At 45.7% G+C, this 22,848-nt stretch overlaps 3 protein-coding genes across 4 annotated transcripts in view; all 3 read right to left on the bottom strand.

Annotated features, from left to right (window-relative positions):
* dnah7 (dynein, axonemal, heavy chain 7) overlaps positions 1–12,434 on the bottom strand; it is a 43,989-nt gene extending 31,555 nt beyond the window's left edge. Inside the window, exons 1-21 of one of the 2 annotated variants that reach the window (XM_086124338.1) lie at positions 12,359–12,434; positions 12,136–12,283; positions 11,731–11,791; positions 11,298–11,478; positions 11,017–11,089; positions 10,813–10,938; positions 10,629–10,748; positions 9,523–9,706; positions 9,261–9,446; positions 8,344–8,613; positions 8,125–8,252; positions 7,527–7,605; positions 7,032–7,256; positions 6,491–6,637; positions 5,793–5,972; positions 5,580–5,720; positions 4,567–4,937; positions 3,636–3,822; positions 1,034–1,227; positions 483–681; positions 269–409 (exon numbers count right to left, since the gene is read on the bottom strand). In XM_086124338.1, coding sequence (XP_085980464.1) covers positions 269–409; positions 483–681; positions 1,034–1,227; positions 3,636–3,822; positions 4,567–4,937; positions 5,580–5,720; positions 5,793–5,972; positions 6,491–6,637; positions 7,032–7,256; positions 7,527–7,605; positions 8,125–8,252; positions 8,344–8,613; positions 9,261–9,446; positions 9,523–9,706; positions 10,629–10,748; positions 10,813–10,938; positions 11,017–11,089; positions 11,298–11,478; positions 11,731–11,791; positions 12,136–12,283; positions 12,359–12,434 — 3,417 coding nt within the window. The remainder of the gene's footprint in view (positions 1–268; positions 410–482; positions 682–1,033; positions 1,228–3,635; positions 3,823–4,566; positions 4,938–5,579; positions 5,721–5,792; positions 5,973–6,490; positions 6,638–7,031; positions 7,257–7,526; positions 7,606–8,124; positions 8,253–8,343; positions 8,614–9,260; positions 9,447–9,522; positions 9,707–10,628; positions 10,749–10,812; positions 10,939–11,016; positions 11,090–11,297; positions 11,479–11,730; positions 11,792–12,135; positions 12,284–12,358) is intronic. The other variant, XM_086124339.1, reaches the window with a different exon arrangement.
* A 1,887-nt stretch (positions 12,435–14,321) lies between these two features.
* On the bottom strand, positions 14,322–19,381 carry cyp27a1.1 (cytochrome P450, family 27, subfamily A, polypeptide 1.1). Its single transcript, XM_086124148.1, has 9 exons — positions 19,180–19,381; positions 18,777–18,958; positions 18,018–18,217; positions 17,442–17,639; positions 16,548–16,711; positions 16,182–16,348; positions 15,875–15,956; positions 15,290–15,490; positions 14,322–14,994 (listed from the first exon to the last, which is right to left on the bottom strand). The coding sequence occupies exons 1-9, from the start codon at positions 19,375–19,377 to the stop codon at positions 14,863–14,865; spliced, it is 1,524 nt and encodes a 507-aa protein (XP_085980274.1). The 5' UTR covers positions 19,378–19,381; the 3' UTR covers positions 14,322–14,862.
* Positions 19,382–19,630: 249 nt separating this feature from the next.
* bcs1l (BCS1 ubiquinol-cytochrome c reductase complex chaperone) lies at positions 19,631–22,649 on the bottom strand. The gene is made up of 7 exons (XM_086124149.1): positions 22,132–22,649; positions 21,656–21,795; positions 21,391–21,585; positions 21,224–21,287; positions 20,978–21,150; positions 20,411–20,528; positions 19,631–20,325 (listed from the first exon to the last, which is right to left on the bottom strand). The coding sequence occupies exons 1-7, from the start codon at positions 22,449–22,451 to the stop codon at positions 20,073–20,075; spliced, it is 1,263 nt and encodes a 420-aa protein (XP_085980275.1). The 5' UTR covers positions 22,452–22,649; the 3' UTR covers positions 19,631–20,072.
* Between the last annotated feature and the right edge of the window lie 199 nt (positions 22,650–22,848).

Raw genomic sequence — 22,848 nt, 5'->3', positions numbered from 1 at the left:
TGATCACTCGAACGGCCGTGTTTGGAGGTCAAACAAGTCCGACAGAGTGACCCAAAGAACAGCGGTCCCCACAGTCCAGCAAGTCGATGAAAGCGACTGCAAAAGGAAGGTGGCCGCGTCATCACAACTTAACAGCGATGTACGGTCATCGCCTGTTTCTTGGCGCTTCGTTATTGACAAATTCACTACCTCGGGGGCTTTCTGTCTAATTTCACCCCCATGCTTAAAGAAGGGACTGCTGTGCTTTTGACACCGTCCGCAGGCTCACCTTCTGTCCTGATTTAATGGCGTCGTGGATATCCTTCGTCCAGTAGACTTGTGAGACGCACAGGACTGCCTGGCCGGGCCACGAGCGCACCCAGTCGATCCGCAAAGCTTTGGGGTACGCAACGATAGCTTCCCCGACGACCTGCGATAGATCGAGGTGGGAAACAAATCAGTCCGGCTCCGGGTGGCAAAAAGGCAGAAAAAAAAGAGGGCACCTTATGCAGAGAAGCAATCATGTCGTTCTCCAGTTCCAGAAGCCATTTTTCCACCTGGCCGCGGGCGTTGGGAGTGCAAATGATGTCGACGAGCTGGACTTCTTCTCCCTCGCTGCTCTTCATGTGAGTGATGTCGAGGTCTTCGGTGAAGGTCACGCGAGCGATGCCCTCGAAACACTTTTTCAAGAATGGCTGGACCCTGAATACAAGCAAAGAAGAGCGTCGTTTCATGGAGAATGCTAATCTGTGGAAAATGTAGACCGTAGACTACAAACACAAGGAGAACTGATCACATGCTAACACGCTAACATTTAACAAAATGGCAACCTGAGTCTGAAAAGCCGCATACATGTTGAAGGAATGGCAGAATTTGGCCTTGGAATGGTTTGAATCAGTTGAGAAAACCGCAAGGATTAGGAAAATTATCAAATGCGAACGTTATTTTGGGAGTTTGGACATTTGTTGCTCAAAACATGGGAGACGTCGGGGGAAAATGAGTTTGCGCACGATGAATAAGCTGAGCCTTTTGACGAAGGCATTGTCTTGTTTACCTCGTGGGGTCTTTGGTCTCGGAGAGGATTTCCAGCAGCTCCTCGTTAGACAGGAAGAAAAAGCGAGGGAAGTAGAGACGCTTCTTCTCCAAGTAGTTGTTGAGTCCTTTGAGGATCATCTCCAGATGCTCGTTGGATTTCTTTTGCCTGTCCAGCATTTGATTGATTTCGATGACGGCCAACACGTGCTTGTCCTGCCGAGTGGAAAAAAACGACACCGGACTTTGACACGGCGGCCATGGGAATGTTATGACAAATTCTGGGCTCTGTATTTTTGTAAACCAAAAAAGGCAGGTGTCCGCTGCATGCGCCACATGCTTATCTTTGAAGGGCATGAAGTTCTGCCGCCATGAGTGAAATTCCTATTATTATCTATACTGCCGCTTATTTTTTTCACACTCTAGGCTCCACTTCCCTAGGGAGAAACCACTCGTCTTGCTCAACCTCAAGATTCGTCGCCCGCTGTTACGGCAAAAGTGCGGGTTGTTTGAAACTGTGGAAAATGGCACACTATCTCCAGCACAATGAAAGTAATCAAGTGACTAAAAAAGAAAGCATCTCCTTCATTTTATGATACGAATCCATGACAAAGACGCATGCTGACAACCGCATTTGCGTGTGGTCTCCCTGTCCCTCGATGGCCTCATTTTCTTTGCAAGTGGAGATAACGGCGCACCTTCCAGACAAAATCTATAATTTCTATTTGACGCTCAGTCCGAGCTTTCGCCTGAAATTGATGCATCTGGTTTCAGGTCCACTGAGCACGTTGTTACCCTTTGCAAACTCTTTTGAGGACGGTACCCGGTGCAGCCGTCACATTCTAGCTTCTCTCGGCTCTCTTGTGTTCGACATCTCAACCTCCATCTCATCACCATATCAAAGTTGCCAAGATATTGTTGTTGTCATGTCGCAATATTAAAAGCATCACAAGTGTTAAAAAGGCCAGAAGGTTTTCCATTTGTGCAGTTCTAGCACCCTCTGGTGGTTAGTTTATTTGTACAATTTAATTTGAATTAGGCACGTTTTGGCCACCGACATAAAGACCCATGCTAATCACCAGATAAAGGGGAACGCAACATGCTTGAGTTCCTCCACAAATTTTAACTCGATTCACAATGTGTGCATGCATTAGCAAGTAAGGGTAAGTGACGCAATATTAAGTCTTACGACGTGTTTTTTCACATGGTTCAGCAGAACACAGCATTGTGAACTACATAGACCTCAATACTTTGTGCCGGCGAGCCAATGGGAGCACAACAATAAAATGACTGGCCACGCCTATTTCTTTGTCTTTGGTGTTGTACAAAAACCCAATAAAGTTTTTATACACAAGCTTTTTTCATTAAAATCCGATGGGCATCACCTTCAAGTGGCCGCGTACTGTCGGATTTCTCGGAATAAGACGTATTTTTTGCCGATTTCTTTTCCATACTGTACGCCAACGCTAGAATGTGATAAGAACAAACCACCACTGCAACAATTTCCCCCATTTTGCATTTGTCTTTTCCTAATACGCCATTTAGCCACTGCTGCATAGACAATTGAAAATAATAATAGGAGCACATGCCATTTTTTTCCCCCATGAACCTATTTAACTTTAACAATGAGCATGCCATCACCCACCCTAATGAGATGCCAACTGCCATATTGTTTGCTAAAAGAGTGATGGGGCGCTCTCAATAATGCCGCAATAAGAGCCCGTGATGAATTGCAGGCTCTCTATTACGCACCCACATTTTCACGTGGACAATACTGTGCGACGTGGAGCACAAGTGTGGCACAATGAAAAAGACAAAGATTGCCACGTCGCCCGATCAGCTCAGGCCATTTTCTGCCCCCCGCCGCGCCACCCCACTATCTGAGGGCTGCATAAAAACACCATTATGGCACATAATGCTTCCATTTATGCATGAGCACTTGGCTTTCCGCTGACTAAATGCATAAAAACCAAGCTTCTTCCTTATTGTCCTCAACAACAAAAGACAAGTTTGATGAAATCTGTTTATCAGATGGCCATATTCGATCAAACTATATAGCCCATTCGCACCCAATCACGTCTTTGTATGTGTATCTGGTTTGGCCGAGCTCGGGAATCCATTTTCTTTTGGGTTCCAAAAAAAAGTCACCTTGGCCAAGTTCAAGGCTCATTTGGCTTCTTCAGCAGTGTCGGGGGTAATGCCTTAACTTTTGTAATTATATCACGTTGAGGCTCTCACGGTGGAATGCAAAGCTTTACTCAGTATATTTGTGGAATTTGATTCCAATTATTGATTGAGTCCAGGAAGGTGTTACAATCCCAGCTGCTGGCTTACCCTAAAAAAAAAAAAAATTCCCCCAAAAAGAAAATCTGTAAATTCTTTCTGGCGCACTTTTCCCACTACTATTCAAAGCAAGAATGTTTGGTTCATGAAAGACTCTTAAGGGTGAGTGGTCATTCGTATGTGTCCTGCGACAGACTGGCGACCAGTCAAGGGTGTAGCCCACTCGTCGCCGTAAGTTAGCGATGAAAGGCTCCGGGTTAACAAGCGTTATGGGGAATCGGACGCTTGGACAGCTTCGGGCTAGCATGGGGAGAGGGCGATACGGCGCCGTGCGCACTTACCGCAGCAACTTGCTTCATGGTGTCCTTCCAGGTTTTGTCCACATTGGTGAAGCGCCGTCCCTCTTCGGGCATCTGAGCCATGATGTCGGGCGAGCTGAAGATGGGCTCCAGGTAAAGCCACGTGGATTGAACCTTCAGCCACTCGTCCAGGATCTCCTGGAGAAGCAGCAACGTGCCCTCCCAATTGCTGCAAGGACAACAACATAATCACGGCCGGCCAAAGTCCTCCCCCACCTTCGCATCACACATCCGTGAAAGGTGGAAAGCAGACTTTTTAGAGGCAATCTTTTGTTCTCTGCCTATTTCTTTCAACAAAAAAAAAAATCTAATAAAATGAATTTATTTCTGCCCAATGTCCAGAATCCCAACCCCCACACTGAGTTTCTCTGCCCATGACTTGAGATATCGGCCGGGTGAAGGTCCACCACTTTCAAGCAACCGCGAAACTACTTCACAGACACTGTCACGTCAAAACTAAAAGGTAAGCAAAGATGCATTGAAATTCATTGGAGGCAACAGATTAGCGTTAGCTGAGATGCGGCACAGGTTTGATTGTTGAGTGGGGCTCCGTGCATCCTTCCTCCTTTCCCTACTTCCTTCTTGCCTTCTTCCTTTCATACTAATCCTGGTTTGCTTCCTTCCATCCTTCAACCTGCCTTTCTTCTTTCCTTCCATTAACTCATTCAGTACCAGCCAATTCTTGGACCATGTCTGAAAAGACGTTTAAAAACGTCTTTGGGAGTGAATGAGTTAATAGCCATTCTGGATTGCTCCCTCGCATCCTTCCCTCCCTTCTATGAATTTCTTTCTTTCCTTCCTTCCTTCCTTGCTCCCTTCCTCCCACACCATCCTTACTGCCTCCATCCCTTCCATTTAAGAGATGCGGCATATACGCCCTTTGACTCGCCAGCAGCGTGTTTGTGGGTCTTACCGTATCTCCACCTCGAAAGGCTTGATGAAGGGCGAGCCCTTCATGGTCTGCGTCTTGACGATGTGGTCGTCCAGCAGCATCTGCACTTCGTCCACCGACGATAGGATGCTGGTTCCCGTCTCGCGATAGGGAAGAAGCTTGAAGGTAATGTCGGCCCATTCGCTGGTCATCTTCTCCAGGGCCTTCTCCAAGGAGTACTCCTTGCTGGCAGACTCGCTGACGCCTTCAAACTCGTCCAGGAACTCCTCCATTTTCAGGGACAGGAAGTGGGACATGTTGGCGGACTCTTCGTCGGTCGTGCTGAGGGGTTTGCCCGAGATTTCGCTCAGCGTTTCCCAGTGGCGCGGACGCAAGCCTGGATTACAGAGGACCTGAATAGAAAAAAAACAACAACTGTTGATTGACAACCAGTCCAGGATATACCCCGGACAACTGCAGTGTTATTTCTATAGGGCATTTCATACACAAGGCAACTCAATGTGCTTCACACAAGCAAAAGACACAACACCTACAAGCATTTACTAACACAAAAGTTAACAACATTCAAAAGCAAAGCAGAGAAAACAAAAGTAGATAACAAAACTTAATTGAATATAACTTGAAAACACTAACGGAAAACTTTTTTTTTTAATTAAAAGAAAAGTTAAGAAAAAAAGTTACAAATTGTACAGAGGACCTTGGTCAAAGGTGTGAGGGGGGCGGGGGGGGGACTAAGTTTTTAACCTGTATTGAATTTATACTTTGGGCTGACTTCACTTCTTTCCAACTTATTTCATTTGCGTGCAGCAGAACAGCTAAGTGCAGCTTCACCATGTTTACTTTCAACTCTGGGCTCCATTCATTGACCCAAGTCTGCAGACCTCAGAGCCCGACTGGGTTTATATTCAAAATACAAACTAACAAACCTGCTCTGAAAATGAATAAAAACTACCAACATTTAAAAGTCAAAGCCAAACTAGGAACTCGAATGAAAATTCCCAAAAGTGGTCTAAGCCTGTAGGTTGACGCCTCACCTGCACCATGGGCACATCCTTTTTGAAGACCTCCACCTTCTCCTTCATGATGGTGGCCAGACTCAGAGCGTTGGGCATATCCACAAATCCTTTCTCCAGCTTATACAATGAACGCCAGTAGTTGCTGACATCTCCTTCGATCTGAAAGGTGCAGGAAATGACAGAATTTCACAAAGGGCCTGTTTCGGTGCCGCTTTGAGAGACGGACGTCACCTTGTCCGGGTTGACGCCAGACAGCGGCCCAAAGAGCCACTGCTCGTAATTGGTCAGGAAGTCGTTGGACGTTTCGTACAGGCGCAGGAAAGGCGTCAGCTTGTCCTGAGTCTTTTTGCGCAGTGGGTATTGCGAGGAGGGCCAGTCGAACGCTTCCTCTTCCAAGTTGAATTCGTTGATCTGTTTACAAGAAAACAAAAATCCACAGATGATGTTGAGCGTCATTTTTTGTGCCGTTTCTAAAAAGGTGTCACTAAAGACAGGCCGGGATAGGAAAGTAGTCGATTGATTGGGTGGTCAAGTTGTACATTGGGAGGTCAGCTTTGTAAACTGTGGTGGCGTTAAGGTTGTGTTGTTGATACAAAGTCTGAATGAAGGTTGGGAAACGCTCAGTACTGACTCGACGTGGGGCACAAGCAGGCCGATGAGCTCATTCTCGAGCCAATGCCGCTCTCTTCAGGCAAGGTTGCAAAACAGCACTGCTAAATGGAGCAATGGAAGAATGAGTTTGAAATCTATTTTCAAGCCCGTGGCAACAAAAGTGCGCTGGACTTGCACTCTCTCTCAGCAGACCTTCTGACCAATTAGATTGACCTCAAGGGTATACAGTACATGGTAGTTATGTTGAATTGATGTTGGGATTATGTGGTGCTCCCATGAGCCTTTGTGTGCGCAAAATTGGGGATGTCCACATTTACCCGTTCTATGGCAGCGTCCAGTTTGGAATTGAGAGCCTGGGCCTTTTTGAGGTACTTGCTGAGATCCTCCAGGTCGCCAAAACTCGTAAACTCCTCCACTTGGACACTGTACGTCTCCAGTTCCTCCTCAAAGAGCTCGCGGAACAACTGCAATCATCAAACGCAGATGTGTTGGCAAATTCACTTATAAGTACTGACTCTTATTTAGTTGCTATTCCTAGCTCATGAAATCATTTAGTTTATTTATTTTTAAGGATAAAATATAAATATATATTTTTAAAAATGTTTCATTTTTATTAAACAATTGGTTCATAAATTACAGATAATAAAAAAAACTTTACATTTTAATACACTGTTTTACCTAGTAAAAAATATTTTAAAATTGATGAAATAATTTGTTAAATTAATAACTTATTAGAAATTAGAAAAAGGCCCATCTGCGCATTTGAAAACAGCTGGCCAAACTCGATTTTAGACTATCAGTTTTTTTGGCCTTGTCATTTTCAGTCCGGGGTTTACGGAGACAAAAGTGAGGATCAACCTTGAGGCTGTTCTGATATTGCGTGGTCTTCTCCGAGACGATCTGGTCGTGCTCCTCGAAGATGTTGGGCAGCCGCCCGAGCCACTGGATGGTCTTTCTGTTGAGCTCCATGTCGGCCGGCGACAGCGACACAAAGTCGATCAGGGAGCACAGCTGCATGTTGGAGTTGGCCAACCTTTGCTCAAGCTGCGGCAGGTCCGTGATCTTCACTTTATTCACAAAGGCCTGGCGGGGGACGGGGACATTTGTCGATATTTACACCCACACACGTATCAAACTTTGATGCCATGTTCCACCTGCGGCCAAACCGTCGAGGATACGATTTGGGCAAATTCCACAGTACGGGGTCATGTTCCAGACCCCTAAAATGTATTCAGTTTTTGCGGTATGGACACGCTTGGATGCATCGACTAGTTTATAGCTATGTTGAGGCTCCCAAAAAGGTCATCGAGAACAACAGGGTATCATCTACTCGTACCAATTTCGTGTCGATACCTTCAACTCCATCAGTGAGTGCGTGTCAGGCGGCGTGCTCAGTGCCCTCTCCGCGATCTTTTCAAATTCATTGCAAAGCCTATGGAATCAAGAAAACATACTCGGTATGAGAAAAATTGCGCTTTTTTTTTTAATGATGTCATATTTTTTGACGAAGCCACCTGTTGTTGATAGGACTACATTACTTTGGATGAGAGGCCAGATACACCCTGGAATGGTCGACGGCCAAGTTCAAGGCACAAGTCCACAACAAAATAATAATAATAAAATAAAATAATCCAACATAACTTTTGGTGAGTCAAACGCAGGTCACACATGGACAAAAAAAAAAAAACAGTCACTTTCAAATATGAATAATTTTGTTATTTTTCAATGAAGCTACCGTGGATATTTGTTAAACCAGGGCGAAAACCGTCGTATCGACCGAAAGCCCATTCACACGTGCAAACTCGGCATGGGAAATGCCGTCGCCCAGATACGAACCCCGTAACCCAGGAAGGGCTTTTTGAGAGGCGGGCACGTGCGCTAATCACCCTGGCGACAGAACCGCTAGCGGTGAGCCGATTCCCACGTTTGAATTTTTGCCAAACCAACTGACGCCGTGTTGATGTCTTGATGGCCCTGGAGCATCCGCAAAACCAGTTTCTGCTGGAGGTCCGTGGCGCGCTTCACCAAGGCCTGAATGAGCTTGTGGGACTGGACCTCAAACATGCCAAGACTGACCACCTAAAGCAGGACATCGGCACCAGAAAGTAACCCAGAGCGTGAGTCCTTTTTAGTGTAACTTAATTGAAAAGAATTCCCTCACTCAGCATACCTTGCGCGAGGTGTACTGGATCTGGTCGATGAGTTGCTGGTAGTTGATCACCTCCATCATGAGCTCCTGGAAGGTGTGCTCCTCCCCCAGGAAACGCTCCATGGCCTCCTCCGCCTCCTTGTTCACCAAGGTGCTGTATTTGTCGTACTCGTGGATGTACGCCATAGGCTTCACGTACTCTTCGTGGATGACCCTGCGAACATCCGTCTCCTGGGCCTCGATGATCTCTGGTAGGATGACCGGTTTCAGGGTCTCCCCGGAGCTACTTGACTGGGAGGAGAGGCGAAAAGAGGACAATGAAAGAGAATTCCCATCGAGGAGCAGCTATGAAATTTTGTCTGCTTCAAACCCAGTTGGCCGACTTGCTGCTGTTCTATTTTTAGGCATGGCTCCGTGAGACTTTCTGCTGTGTTTTGTTATGATACTGTAGGCATGCCCACCTGATTTTGTTTTGTTTTTTTGTTTTTGTTTTTGCTGCATGGTGTCTGGGGCTGAATGTTTTTCTAACTTTCTAGTCAAGTAATTCCAGGAATATCACTGGTCAAAACACATTTTGGTGCCAAGAAAGTTTCACTGGATTGAGAGTATTTGGATGTCACAGAATCCAAAAGGACATTGGTTTCTCAGAATGGGAATGGGAATGACGGCATCATCAAATTGACATTTCGTAAACTGTCAAAGCGTATCAATAATCAATCAATTCGTTGTCAGTAATATCAATACCTCAAAAACTAGAGCCAATTCAAAGAAAGTCATATTCGGACTAAGCAGCCTCAAAAAAAACGCCATCAAAAGGGGCTGCCTGTAGCTTTCATTTGTATTTTTACATTTGTATGATCCATTGCTCAATCACGAGAGTTGTCGCTGAAAAAACCCCAAATAATAACAAAATAATCTTTTGCAACACCCTCACTTACCGCTACCCATTCTGCGTAGAGTTTGGTTTCCACGCGTGGAAGCAAGGTGACGGACCTGAGCATGAACTCGTAGACATTAATCAGAATGTCTTCAAAGGATTTCAGGTCTGGCTCCAATGTGATCTCCCGATCCTCCAGGATCAGAAAAAGCACAAATCCCGAGTGGCCAAAGGTCTGCTCTGAGTCCTGAGACAAGAAAGCCGATCAGGAACCGCGGCACAAATGTGTCGTTAACTGGAGCAAAGCCCGTTTATGTCCTTACAGGATTGGGACAAATGAGCCTGGTGTAGTCACTCATGGAGTCCAAGACCAGGTTCTGCAGCTGGATGGCCATTAGCGTGGCGGCGCAGTTAAAGAAAGACTGCAGCTTGTCCATGTGGCTTTGAGGGGGCACCAGTTTGCGCCGACCCCCGTGGTAGTAAATGTTGTGCACTTCGGGAAGCCATCTACGTCAGCAAACGACAGCTAGTGCGACAATTCAAATGCATTTTATATCCGACGTTGACCGAAAAAGAAAGGGCCGCTTTTGCAGAAGTGTGTGAAGAGTCTCTTAAATTGGGAATTTTCATGCTGAAAAGTGGACATGACGGGGGGTGGGATGGCTTCAAAGGGTTGCAATGTGAAAAGGCAATGTGCCTAAAAATTGTCCTAAGACCCTGCTCACTAACTGTTCCGAACATTCATGACCCAAAGCAAGGTTTCCCTATGAAATGAATGAAAACCGCAGTAATCCGTACCAAGGCCATAACTCTGTTACATTTCTTGTTTTTCTTGGCCTGTAGTTATTATTCCATCCATCCATTTTCCGAACCGCTTGATCCTCACTAGGGTCGCGGGGGGTGCTGGAGCCTATCACAGCCGTCTTCGGGCAGTAGGCGGGGGACACCCTGAATCAGTTGCCAGCCAATCGCAGGGCACACAGAGACGAACAACCATCCACGCCCACACTCACACCTAGGGACAATTTAGAGCGTCCAATCAACCTGCCGTGCATGTTATTGGAATGTGGGAGGAAACCGGAGCACCCGGAGAAAACCCACGCAGGCCCGGGGAGAACATGCAAACTCCACACAGGGAGGCCGGAGCTGGAATCGAACCCGGTACCTCTGCACTGTGAAGCCGACGTGCTAACCACTGGACTACCGGGCCGCCCGTAGTTATTATTGAAACGATGAAATGCAGAATGGGAGACTTTCAATTGGAATGGTTCAAATATGTAGAAAATGTGCAACGCTGAGGTAATTACGGGGGAACCATCTGGAGATGTTGCTAAACAGAGGTTCCAGATTTTGCCGCATTCCTTCAGCATTCTCGCGCAATTTTGACACCAAATGCCTTCTCTCGTTGCGTTGCGATGGTCTTGCTCACTTGTTCTGAAGGGTTCCTCGAACGTTACCAATCTGACCGTTGGCATTTTGCTGAAATGCCGACAACTCCATCGACTCGGTTCTGCTGCGCAGCTCAGCCGTATCGATCAAACGCAAATCTCTGCGGGGAAAGTCTCCGTTTTAGGATCAAGTCATCATGAGTGGCATGTTCCGAGAATGCAAACCTGTACGTGGTGTTCCACAGGTTAAGCACCTGCTGCATGGTGGGGTTGAAGGAGTGCAGCCAGTTGTTCATCCGCTTGCGCGCAAACACAAAGGAGTCCTTCCATGCTTTGGGCACGCGCACCAACCTGCGATGAATGACGGATGGATTCAGTGGGTCCTTTCAATCAATCACGAGCTCAAAATGGAAGGTGAGATGAACGTACTCCAGTCTGTGAAGAGGAAGATCTTTCACAGAGTCCTCGTCCGCTTCCTCCGGATCACAGAACGTGTATTTCACTGCAGGAAGGAAAGATGGATGACATGACGTGGACCGAAATACAGAGCACTGGCTCCGAAACGTTTTGCAATTCAACCCGTCAACGCAAAATTGTCTCGAAATGTTTTGCACGTTGACGGAAGGTACAGCAAAGTCTCAAGGATCCATGCGTGAAAGTGAACAGGAAGTGAGCCGTTTTGGTGAGCGCGGGAGTGAGTCAACACTTACAGATCGAGGTCTTGATGCTGAGCAAGTAGTCCTCCCTGACTTCATCAAGCAGAATGTTGAGCATTTCGTTCTGGCTCTTCAGGTGACCGGGGACCTTCCCCGTGATGTTCTTCACCCAAGAGTCTTGGAGAGGGGTGAGATTCTCCAGGTTGATGCCGTTTTGAATGTAATGGTAATATTTCTGCAAACCAAAAAAAAAAAATCAGCGCCTGTGAGGACAGTATTAGGACAATGGATCTTATTATTGATCAAGTATGTTATGTGTGTGCTCTTAGGCTGGATTTGCACTAATCCAACTGAGGTGGAATGGACGGATCAAAGATAAACGGAGAAACGCTCATGGTGTGGCCACCATCGCACTATGACTTCAACCCCATTCGGAACCCGTTTTGTACAGTGTGTGGGTGCGGGTGTGTGCCCACGCGCATATCACCTTTTCAAAATCACTCTTCGAAGGGTCGTCATTCTCTCCCGGCTGTTGCTGCGCGTGCTGACTAAAAAACAAGAAATTTTGAGAATTTTTAGAAAGAACACAGCAAGCTCAAACAGCAAATAACTGATGATGGGTTCCACAGAGAAAAAATAGATTTATAAATATTTGATTTTACATATCTGCGGTTCGGCACTGGCGGATTCCCAAATTCGAAGTGTTTTTTTGTTTTTGTTTTGTTTCTTTTTTTTTTTTGGTGGGGAAGGTTGACCATCCGTTGCTACAGCTGACCGAATAGGGACCCTATTCGGTCAGCTGTAGCAACCCACAAAATGGCGGACACTCACGACTAACTTATGTCAGAAATGATATGTACAATGACTCATATAAGCAATTAAAACAACTTACCATATGTATTTCACCAGACTTTTCCGTAGGCTGCGGCGTTTTTTAATCGGGAGCATGCGGTCCTGGTTTGAGGGTTTTTGCATGAGATTCGGACATTTTCCGAGACTTGCAATAGAATCTGTTTCTCCACCTATGGTGTCGACACACGCTACCAAAATTTAAATAAAATTAGAAATTCAATCACATTCACATCCAACCCCGATCTTGTAAACATTGAACTAACTTTCTCCATCTGTTGCCGCAGGGTCCTGCTTGAGGTTCAGCCATGGTGAAAATGAAGGTCTGGATTCCATCCACATCTCCTTTTGGTAGATCTTTGGAATGTCAAAATAGCACTTTATGCGCTAAGAAGGCCAGGCTGCCGAAAAAGCAAAGAGCCCATCCTCAGAATTTTGGAAGGAATGTTTTTTAGGGACCGATAACACCAAAATGGGAAAAGAGAATTTCAAACATACTAGGCCACAAGTGTGAACTTGGGGTGGCATGGCTCCTTGTGGGACGCCTCACAAATTTTCATCAATTAAAGACCATGCAAAGTGAATTCAGAGATTTGGTTTTGAGTACATTACATTTTGTTTGTAAAGATTTGCTGAAATCATGCAAAGACTGGGAACTACGTTGTACTCATCGGTGGGGGGAGAGAGTTAAACGTTTTTTTTACCATTTCAGTTTTGCGAATATTTAGGAGGGTGGCACGATGATCCAGTGGTTAGCGTGTCAACCTCACAGTGCAGAGGTAACGGGTTCGATCCCGGCTCCGGCCTTCCTGTGTGGAATTTGCATGCTCTCCCCGTGCCTGCGTGGGTTTTGTCGGGGTACTCCGGTTTCCTCCCACATTCCAAAAACATGCATGGCAGGCTGATTGAACACTCTAAATTGTCCCTACGTGTGATTGTGAGCGTGAATGGTTGTTCGTCTCTGTGTGCCCTGCGACTGGCTGGCAACCAGTTCAGGGTGTACCCCGCCTACTGCCCAAATACAGCTGAGATGGGCTCCAGCATGCCTCGCGACCCCTGTGAGGATAAAGCGGACTTGTATCGGATGGTGCGTCTCATGCAATATACTCAACTGGATTATTACATCTGAACCACAAAAATATGTTACAATTGTCAAGGAAGAGGAAGTGCATGGTAACAAAGAAGAGGAAAGCAGGCACGCCCACAGCAAGACAACTTTTTTTTTGTTGCCATTTTGAAATCTTATTCTACACTCTCAATATTTTTTTCATTTATATTTGGGTTGTTTACACTTATTTTCACTTTACAGGGGCTTTAACATCAGGATAGCCGCAGCAAAAAAGGAACGTGAACGTCTACAGAAACATTTTGTCAGCCACTTTGAAGAAAGATGCAATGCATCATTTACCCTATTACAGCAAGCAATGTGTCTTTGGTCACCTAATCTATCTATGACCGTGATGTAGAGTGGCAGTCAGAACAATTAAATGGTCTGCCACTAGGGAAATCAAAACCCCGGTCAAATGCTTACCAGTGTGAAGACAACATGCCCACCGCATCGACGTTCAATCAAAAAAGCGTGTTTTAAGAGACAGCCTGGGGGGTTATTTAGCCACGAACAAACGTCTTAATAAGCGTACATGACTGACGAATCTGTTTGTTTGAAGTGGAAGATGCATTTACCTCTCGGTGAAAACAAACGCGTTACCATAGTAGCCAGTTCAATCAAAACACCGGTCAAAGACTTACCAGTCTGAAGACAACACATCCACGTTGAAATAAAACTATATTTGTTACATATATTTAAATATGTAACAAAGTGTTGTACGGTTATATTAAACCAGGTTATGACGTAGCTCAACTATTCGAGGTGCTCAACCATTCGAGGAGCACTTGAATGCAATACAAGTCGCCGCAAGGCAAATCTGTGACATTCCACAGTGACACACACGTGAAAGTCAACAAACTACTGAAGTGTGGACACATTTGAAATGGCAAAGTATACGAAAGACACGCGAAATTCGCGGTGACGTGCGTAAAAGACACAATAGTCAAAAAGAAACGTTTCAACAGAGAGAATGGGGGGGGGGGGGTAATTGTGTGCGCGGTGCGTTTCTCGTAGCCAAATTCAAAATTGCCAATTTTCAAATAAATGAACACAGGTGTGAAACAAAGGAAACACAAGTTAATGTAGTTCGCCTGGTGGTCTAGTCATTCCAATGGTTGCTATGGTTGCTAATCGTCAACTTTACAGACTGAACAAACCTTTTTAATAAACTTCACAGCGACACAAAATTTACATATTTGGTGATATATACAAACAACTAATAACAAAAAAATTAATTACTCTGATATACGCTTTGTCTTGACGCTGAAGGTTCCAAATTACACTTTTAGGGGTGAGCTGGAGTTTCAAGATGGGTACTGTCGGAGTTTGGAACTCAAATTCGGTTTTTAGATTGGAGTTTCAAGACTGTGTTGAGGTTTCAAAATGGGATTAGGGTACTATTCGATTCGTCGATGAAGTTGTCAATGCAATGTGTGTGAGGGGTGAGATATTCAAATTGCTCTCTTATGAACTTTCCATTGTTCGATGAAAAACTCGACACCTTTCTAAAATGCCACAAAATGGTGCCAAAGTTCTGTCTAATTAAAGGCGGCTTTTTGCTGGGTGAGGTGGAATTAATTGCTGGCGTTTTTTCTGTCTTTATTGCAGCTCGGTTGTCCTTCCTCTGCAACTTTGCTGTATTTTCATCAGACACGTTCATTTCTAGGCCGGCTTTTTGCATCCTCTGTCCACAAAGTGGAGACTGATCAGTCTGTCTGGAATGAGAACGGTGCGGTTAAGGCATTTCACCTCTCCAACGCTGGGGTCTGGTTTGATCTCAAACATCCTGATTATCTGAAAGACAAAGCAAAGAATAAAGTTGTCCTCGTCTTTAACCTCTTAACCGCTTTGTGTCTATGTATGGCTGTATTTACCGCATACGGGAAAAAACAAACTTCAAAGCTTAGTGTGTCAAGACGGATGCGCATGTCTCACTGCGGAAAGTATTTTCATATTTCAATTGTGCTACAGTTTCCACCTGGATTCACAAGTGTCTGGAAAACCCCATGCTCCATGACTTACAGCCAGCCTCAGTCACGCCTCTGAAGTGGTTATGCACACATTTGCGGGCTACACACAAGTCACTTACTTGAAATACGACCAGATACATCTCCAGCTCTGCAATCCTGCGCCCGACGCAGCCTCTCACACCAAAGCCGAACGGGATGGAGCCGAAAGCGTGAGGCCTCTCACGGCCGTCGCGGAGCCATCGTTCTGGCTTGAAGGTGAACGGCTCCGGGAAGATTTCCTCGTCGTGACTGATGGCGTAGTGGCAAAACGTGAAAACCGTCTGGAGAAATAACATTTGTTGCAATACTATTCTAGGCAGCGGTGCGGGAAATTGAAGGACGGATGATAGGCACGAGTGCAGGGTTCTCAAACTAGGATGCCATGAGCCATAATTTTATTGTTGCTTTTTTTTTTTTGTAATTTGCAGTAGAACATGGGTGAATAACGAATTTAATTCAAATACATTTGGTTAAGTTCCTACCTATCAAAAAAGTCATGCAAGTTGAAATACGAAAAAAACATCTATGGCATCTTGGGGTACATGCGGTAATTCAGTGATGTTTATATTATAATGGGGTTCTTGGGTAAATGTGTGGGCTAATAGTTCCCCGGACCCGAAAAGTTTGAGAGCCCCCGCACGAGAAGGAATGTGAGTAAGACCTACATTTTTGGAAAAGTGATATCCACCAACACAGATGCTCTTTTCACTCATGACCCGTGCGTTGAAGGGAATGACTGGATACATCCTGTAAGAAAAAGGAATTACAGCAATTAAAACTGTAGGCAATGACCAAATGGCCCCTCAAATGCTCAAAGTTTAACCCCATGCTCTCTAGCCAAGGCAAAAAAAATTAAAATTGGTGAGTTTTCAGACATGGCGTAAGCAGCATGAAAACCAGAGAGCTTACGAGGATGGTAAAAGGAAAAAAAAACAAAAAACATTCAAAATAAATCCAAGGACCCGTCCGTACCTCAGGGCTTCCTTGATGACGGCTCTCAAATACGGCGAGTGGGCAAAGTCGCCTGCAGACGGAGTCCCATCTGCTGTTTTCAACCCGGACACTTCTTTATGGAGCTTCTCCTGGATTTGTGGGTGCTGGGACAGCAGGTGCAAAGTCCACGTCAGAGTGTTGGAGATCTACGCCACCCCCCAAAAAAAGGAAAAAAAAGTAGGAATAACATGAAAAGAACATGCGTGACAAGCTCTTATCTTTAGTTAGTACAGTACAGGAATTACAAATTAACCGAATGATTCTTTGCGCACAACTGGAGGGAGGTCGCGTGCACTGGCGGCACCACACTTTATAAATCACAGTTTTAGAATTTTGAAAAATTACCGTGTCCACTCCGGCTAAAAGAAGCTCAGCTATGCTGCCATACACGTCTTTGGTGTCCATCTCGGCGTTTGACAGCAAGTACGTCAGGTACTCTCCCTCCACATTCTGGTTGCGCTCTATGCGCTGTTGAATGTCCACCAACTTCTTGTCAATCAGTGGTTTGGCTAAAATAAAGGCAGAGATGCGCACCTTTGTTTTTATAAACAGAAGCGATGAAGTTTTCCATGATGAAATCTTTCAAAATGGTCGTCAAACTTTGATGGCATGCTGTGCCAAAGTTGAAAAAATCTTAGCAAGAGGTGCTCAATGTACAGTGCCTGGAATTTGCTGAAAATGGGCCCGGGTGCGTAAAACGTTTCTGTGTGTCTTGTGATGATGGACATTTAGTGTCGATCGGTGAAACTGGCGTCAATTTTTCTTTGAAGTTTGCAATTCACACTACCGTGGGAATCGGTCCTAAATGGTCGCTTCAAATCAAAATGGTGGCTGTCCTGTTCCAATTTCAAGAATGGGCTCTTAGGACTTTTGCATGTGTCCTGCTATGGTAAACATGTCCTCGGAATTTCCTTTTGACCAGTGAACCTGCTTTCAGAGGCGAGTATTTTCTAACTTTCCAGGGGATCCAACCAAAAGGGAATACAGCCAGAATGGGTGATTCAAACCAAAATGTCTGACTTCCTGTTCAATTTCAGGCGTGGGTCCCTGAGACTTCGTCGGACATTGCGTACATTCGCACAAGGGTACACGTATTTGTGGAAAGTGGACTGTTTTTTTTGAGGGGCATGGTGTAACTTAGCATGAAAACAAGACTTCTGTCTCTAAGTGAAGACCAACGTTCCTTGGGCACAACGCTGTTCTACATGTCAAGCTATGAGGAGATGTTTCACAAATTACCAAAGCTGAAGATGCCCTCCCATCCATCGATGTAGCGTCCCCAGTACGGAAGCAGATTCCGGCTCCACTTGGGCAACATCACCACGGCCAGACTGTTGGAAAACATCTTGTCGATGGCGTCGATAAACTGCTGCGTACCTGCCGGAATGTTCTTTTCCAGGGCGCCCAGTCTGGTCTCAAACAATATCGTGGCGATGGCTGATGTGGAACAAGTCAGTGTTTTGTCAGCCTTTATTGAACCAACCGCATTATTTCCGTTGAAGTGCTGCGGCTTGTTGTAAAGTTCGCTGCTACCCTCGAGCGCTCGCAACTCAAATGTTTACTTGCAACTCAAGACCAGAAAGCGGCAGAGCTACAGCCGACTTCTCAAAAACTCCAGTGTACTTTTCTATTTGGACAGGGCTTCGACACCATCTTGTGCCAATATAGGGAGTTAGAGAAACAGCACAAAAAATGGAAACCTGGGGAATTTTTCAGGATCGGTTATACAGAAAAAAAAAAAGAGTGGCAAAACCGCAAATAGTTCAGCTACGTGTTTACGCACAGAAAGACAAAACTGGCAAGAACAGCATTTACCTTCAAGGGAAAAACGATAGAACTCATTGGCCAAATTCATCACCAAATCTCCGGTGGGGCTGCGGCGGCGCACATAGCCGAGCCTCACCATGAAGTCGGCAACCACGGCGTTGAGAATTCCGCAATATCGGGCCGAATCTTTGGGAAGCATCATGCGCTTGTTCAAGACAGTCCTCAGCTTGTACCAGCGCTCCCCCTCTCTTGAAACACAAAGAAAGTGACAACAACCCTTCTGTTAGGTCACTGGTTAAAAAAAAAAAAAAAAAAACATTCCAAAAACCTGTTAGCATGTTAGCCTCACTGAAGAAATTGTCCCTTGGTGTTAATGGCTGTTGGTCTGAATATTGCAGAATAACGTGATCGCATTTGGCCATAATTCTGTCCATATCATTTGCAGGCCTTGTGGCTAAAACTGTGGTCACGTGCAAGAAGTGCTGAACTGGTGACGTACGGCCGCAAAGGTGGTCTCATAGCGGCCAACGTCAAAGCTAGGAACGCTACTGGTGAGAAAACTTTGGACTGGTCAGCAGACAATCGCAGGGCACATATAAACCGCGGACACTTATTAACTAGACCTTATCTGTCCCTTGGTTTTCATTGGTTGTTTTTTTTTTCCCCCTTTTATTTCTTTTGGCACCACTTCTGTCCCTGGATTTACAGAACGGCCTCACATGACAGGACTTTACTATTGCTCGGGCACCGACGGGAACGGGATCACATTCCAGCGCAACGGAAACACGTCCCGTCATTCGCGCTTACACTGTGAAAGGTCCGTAGCCGAACCCTTTCATGTCACGATAATCTTTCCAAAAGGACATGTCTCCTCTGCAAGGGAACTTTTCGTCGCTCCTCAAGACTTGTTCCAGCAGCTTGGGGCTGGTCAGGGACACGTTCTTCATGCCGTCTCTGTAGATGGACCCGTAGAGCTGCTTCTCGTATAGCTGATGAGCGAATACAAGGACGACAGACCGATGTCGGGGCATCATCAGCAAAAAGGACATGGAGAGAAACACTAGGTCAAGTCTTGTACCATGTAAATATTCCATTCATCAATCGAGGGGGTTTGTTGGCCACTCAGCTCAGCGAAAAGGGCAGACAGAGCGAGTGTTACCTACTTGGGTGTGATTTCAACGCAGCATGCAACACATTGGGCGTCTTCTACCTGAAGCTCATGCGCCCGGCTGTAGAAGCCCTGAAAGACCATCCGGTAGAGCAGCTCCAAAACGCCGACGCGCGGGAGATCCTTCACCGTCGGAGGCTTCTGCGGAGCGCCCCGGTTGGAGGACGTACTCCTCGACCCTCCGCAGACGGTTCGAGCCGCAACGACAGGGCTCCTCTGCAACAGGCGCACAGCAGCCATGCTGGGTAGAAAATAGCTTCATGCTCAGGCGTTTTGATTACATCGAAGAGCTCAAAGGGAGGGGCCGTCGCACACCAAGTTTAACACTTCCAGCCTAGCCAGCAAATAGCAGGCATAGTGGAGGTTGTATCCGGAACAAATGCATATTTCAAAACTGTCTATCCCCACGTCCATTTTTCTGTACTGCTGACAACAATCATACTGAATTCAAACTAATCTTACAACTTATTCTTAAAAGTAAATGGACGGCGGATGATTTGATATTGCTTTTTAATCAGTCATTCAGCAGGAGAAAGAAAAAACCCAGACAAGCCTGGTGAAGACTCTCTGTGCTTGCATGAACAACCCAGGCTAAGCTTAGCTTGTCCCCGACATCGCCCACAGTACAATGCTTGCCTCTCGTTTGACGCCAGTTTTTATCCAGATGGAGCTTTGAGTGTTTCAGAAAGTCCATGAAAACCACAAACACACTCGTAGCTCCAGTTCTCTTTTCCCAACGAAATGAACGCGAATGCCAAAAATACACTTCAGCCTTCATTATTAAAAAAAAAAAAAAAAACACGTTTATTTTAATGAGGAAAAATGGCACTCCAAAATATTGTCCTTCATGAAAACATACCGTCCTGACACACTTCAGTTGGATTCAAAAGATTAAAGGCTTTTTTGAAAATGGAAAAAAAAAAAATCTCCAACCGTCACTCCTTCATTTGGGTGACGTTTTGTATCGATCCCGCAGGGTCCATTTTGTGCAGCAGAAAGTGTCCTTGCACCTGAGCAGCACTGATCTCCGTGCGGGCCGCCAGCGCGGAAGTCGCAAAACGTTCGCCCTCCGAGATGGCCTGATCCGGATAGAAGCGTCGAAACATCTGGCTGAGCTGCCAGTGGGTACAATGGCCGATATACTGCTTGAGATCCACGCGGCCGGGCCGGATTAGCGCTGAATCTAACCTACGCGGGCGCAAAAAGATTGATGCGCTGTCGAATGATCTTTGCAATTGTACATTAAGTGTTTTTGTTTTTTTTTCAAAAGTACCTGTCAATGTAGTTTGTGGTCATGAATACAATTCTGGCCTCGGATGAAGCCACTCCGTCCAGAGAGTTCAGTAGGCCGCTGAAAGTCAGCCTCCCCATTCCCTGGTAGGCTAAAGGATCTGTTGAGGGGCATTGAGATTTAAAAGTGAAATCTTAAATGGAGGAATAGAGGTGCATTAAAAAATAAACTCACTACAATCTTTACAGCAATTCAAAGCCCAGCCTAGATGTCAAGGTAGCAGACTTCCTTTTCGATTTCGGGCGTGGGACCTTGTGCTCTAATGTGAGCAGTTATCCAATTGACTCTGGTAAATTGGCCAACAAGTTAAGAGCGGGCGATCGAGGACTCAACTGCACGACATCTCCCCCTGTATTAAAAATGTAATCCCGCAAAATATTCCACATTTTTCATGGATGTACTGTACCAATATTATCATTACTTTTCTCTGGAACAGTAGACGGTTCAATTTTTTTTTTTCCCTGAATACATGACGCCATTACATGTATTCTGTTACTCCCCTGGCCTGAAGGAGAGTTACTGAGTACATTTTAGGAGAGAGGGACTTACTCTCTGTTGGAAGCAGCTCTCGGCTAACAAAGGCGGCGTCCACGTCCTCCAACAGAATAATACTTTGCTGCGGGGCCACACTCAACAGGTGGTTGAGACGATCATCTGAGAGGGAGCGGTCACTCAGACTCATCAAACATATGCTGTAGCCCAGCACACCGGCCAGAGCCGTGCTGAAATATAAACAGCTGTGTTACAGAAAAAAAAAGACCGTCAGCTACAAATAAAAACGTGCAGAAAACTAACATAAAGCTGCTTTTCCCACATCCTGGGGGTCCATATAACAGATAGCCTCTCCTGTACGGGATGCCTGTTGGGAAAATGAATACAATGTGAATGTCATGTCCATCCAGTTTTGTGTGGATCAGTGAAAGCATTTTTTAAAATTTGACACTGTATCATCGATCACTTACCGCGATCCGTGTACCACTTGGGGTTCCCAATAAACTCCTTGACGTCGTCTACGATCCTTTCGGCCACGCCCGCCTCCAGCACCACGGAGCTCAGGGGTCTGCGTCGCCGCGGAAACCCAAAGGGCCGCCATTCGGCACCCATGGCTGTGTACATCACCGTACGTCCTTCTTCCTGCTTCAGCGCCAACTCCCTGGCTGAGAAAGCGAAGGGAGCCTCGCTGAACATCGAGCAGATGCAATATGACAGAACGACTCTAGTGTTTACCTTCTTGTAAAATATTGAAGAAGACCTTTCGGTCTCGGCCCAATGCTGTGAATGTGACAGACTCCCACGGGGTGCCCGTGTGCATGTCAATCATCTGTTTCTCTCTGGTCCGCTCAACCCTGATCCACTTGCGGCCGTACCTGCACAACACACCAGAAAACAGGAAGTTACTATGACATAAGGTTTTTATATGAGAATAAAGTCGTATTGTTTCAAAGGAAAAACAATTCTAGTCTTTACAAGAACAAAGACGCAGTTTCTCAGGATGGAAATTCATGCTCTACCGACAATGAAGTCGCAGTTTTCCAAGATAGCCGTAGCATTTTAATTCAACAACGGAACAAAGTGATAATTGAACAAGAGTTTAAAAAATACAACGTTATTCTTTTAAAGTTGCGCCTTTTATTCATTTTACAAGTTCAAGTGGATGTTTTTGTATGGCATTTGGAGCCCAAGAATGTGTGAGTGTTGCTAACCAGATGATGTGATTCCCCGGACTGGGATGGAAGTCAAACTGGGTTTGAACGCGTCCGCTTTCGTGCGCCATATAGGACGTCTCCACGCTCAGGTGTTGGGTTCGAGTGGCGTGCTTGGTGATCCAACTCAGGAGCCAGTGGTAGCTCTTGTCCTTGCTGGGCACCTCCAGGGTGATCATGTAGTGCCTGCGAAAAAACACCATCCCCACCTGGGCTCCTTTCCTGGCCAACGCCAAGGCGGTTCCGACGCCCACCAGTCCAAAGCCAGCCCCGAAGTACGGGTTGTCCTTCAGACTGTCCAGAATGTCTGACAGTGGCATGTTGTATTTATGTACACAGTCAGTCTCTCACCACCATTGCTTAAGAATAACAGAGAGCATTCTTCTTCTTGTCCAGCTATGAGGACAGGTCGGTGATGTTTTCGATTGAATCTTTAAGACCATGATAATACATGTCTTCCACTCATCGGAATCTATTGCTGTAGTGTGTCACTGTCACGGCACAAACGGAAGTGACGCGTGTCCGCTAAATCTGCTCCCTTTTTGTTTCTCAGTTATAAACCCATTTGTGAGGCCGATGCTTTATTTTTGTACGCTCTGCATTGTCCAATAAATATGTATTTCCTGGGCGCCTAAGCGCTCATAAATGATTTTATAAATAAGTGAATAAATAATTTTGGTGTTTCTTAAACAATCTTCCGACTGTTCAACTGCTCCG

Source organism: Hippocampus guttulatus, chromosome 11, assembly GCF_054856545.1.
Source record: "Hippocampus guttulatus isolate MCC_2025c chromosome 11, RoL_Hgut_1.0, whole genome shotgun sequence".
Classification (NCBI taxonomy): domain Eukaryota; kingdom Metazoa; phylum Chordata; class Actinopteri; order Syngnathiformes; family Syngnathidae; genus Hippocampus; species Hippocampus guttulatus.
This window is presented reverse-complemented; position numbering and strand designations above follow the sequence as displayed.

Bases quoted from the DNA above. Each gene is read 5' to 3' on its own strand.
- cyp27a1.1 (XM_086124148.1), bottom strand. From the start codon at position 19,377: ATGGCTGCTGTGCGCCTGTTGCAGAGGAGCCCTGTCGTTGCGGCTCGA. The intron at 18,959-19,179 runs GTAGAAGACGCC...TTCGCTCATCAG, and splicing joins GCCGGGCGCATGAGCTTCAG to CTATACGAGAAGCAGCTCTA. The intron at 15,957-16,181 runs GTACGGACGGGT...TTTTTCTTACAG, and splicing joins GTCATCAAGGAAGCCCTGAG to GATGTATCCAGTCATTCCCT.
- bcs1l (XM_086124149.1), bottom strand. From the start codon at position 22,451: ATGCCACTGTCAGACATTCTGGACAGTCTGAAGGACAACCCGTACTTC. The intron at 21,288-21,390 runs GTAAGTGATCGA...TTTTCCCAACAG, and splicing joins CAAGTGGTACACGGATCGCG to GCATCCCGTACAGGAGAGGC. The intron at 21,151-21,223 runs GTTAGTTTTCTG...TTTATATTTCAG, and splicing joins TGTGGGAAAAGCAGCTTTAT to CACGGCTCTGGCCGGTGTGC.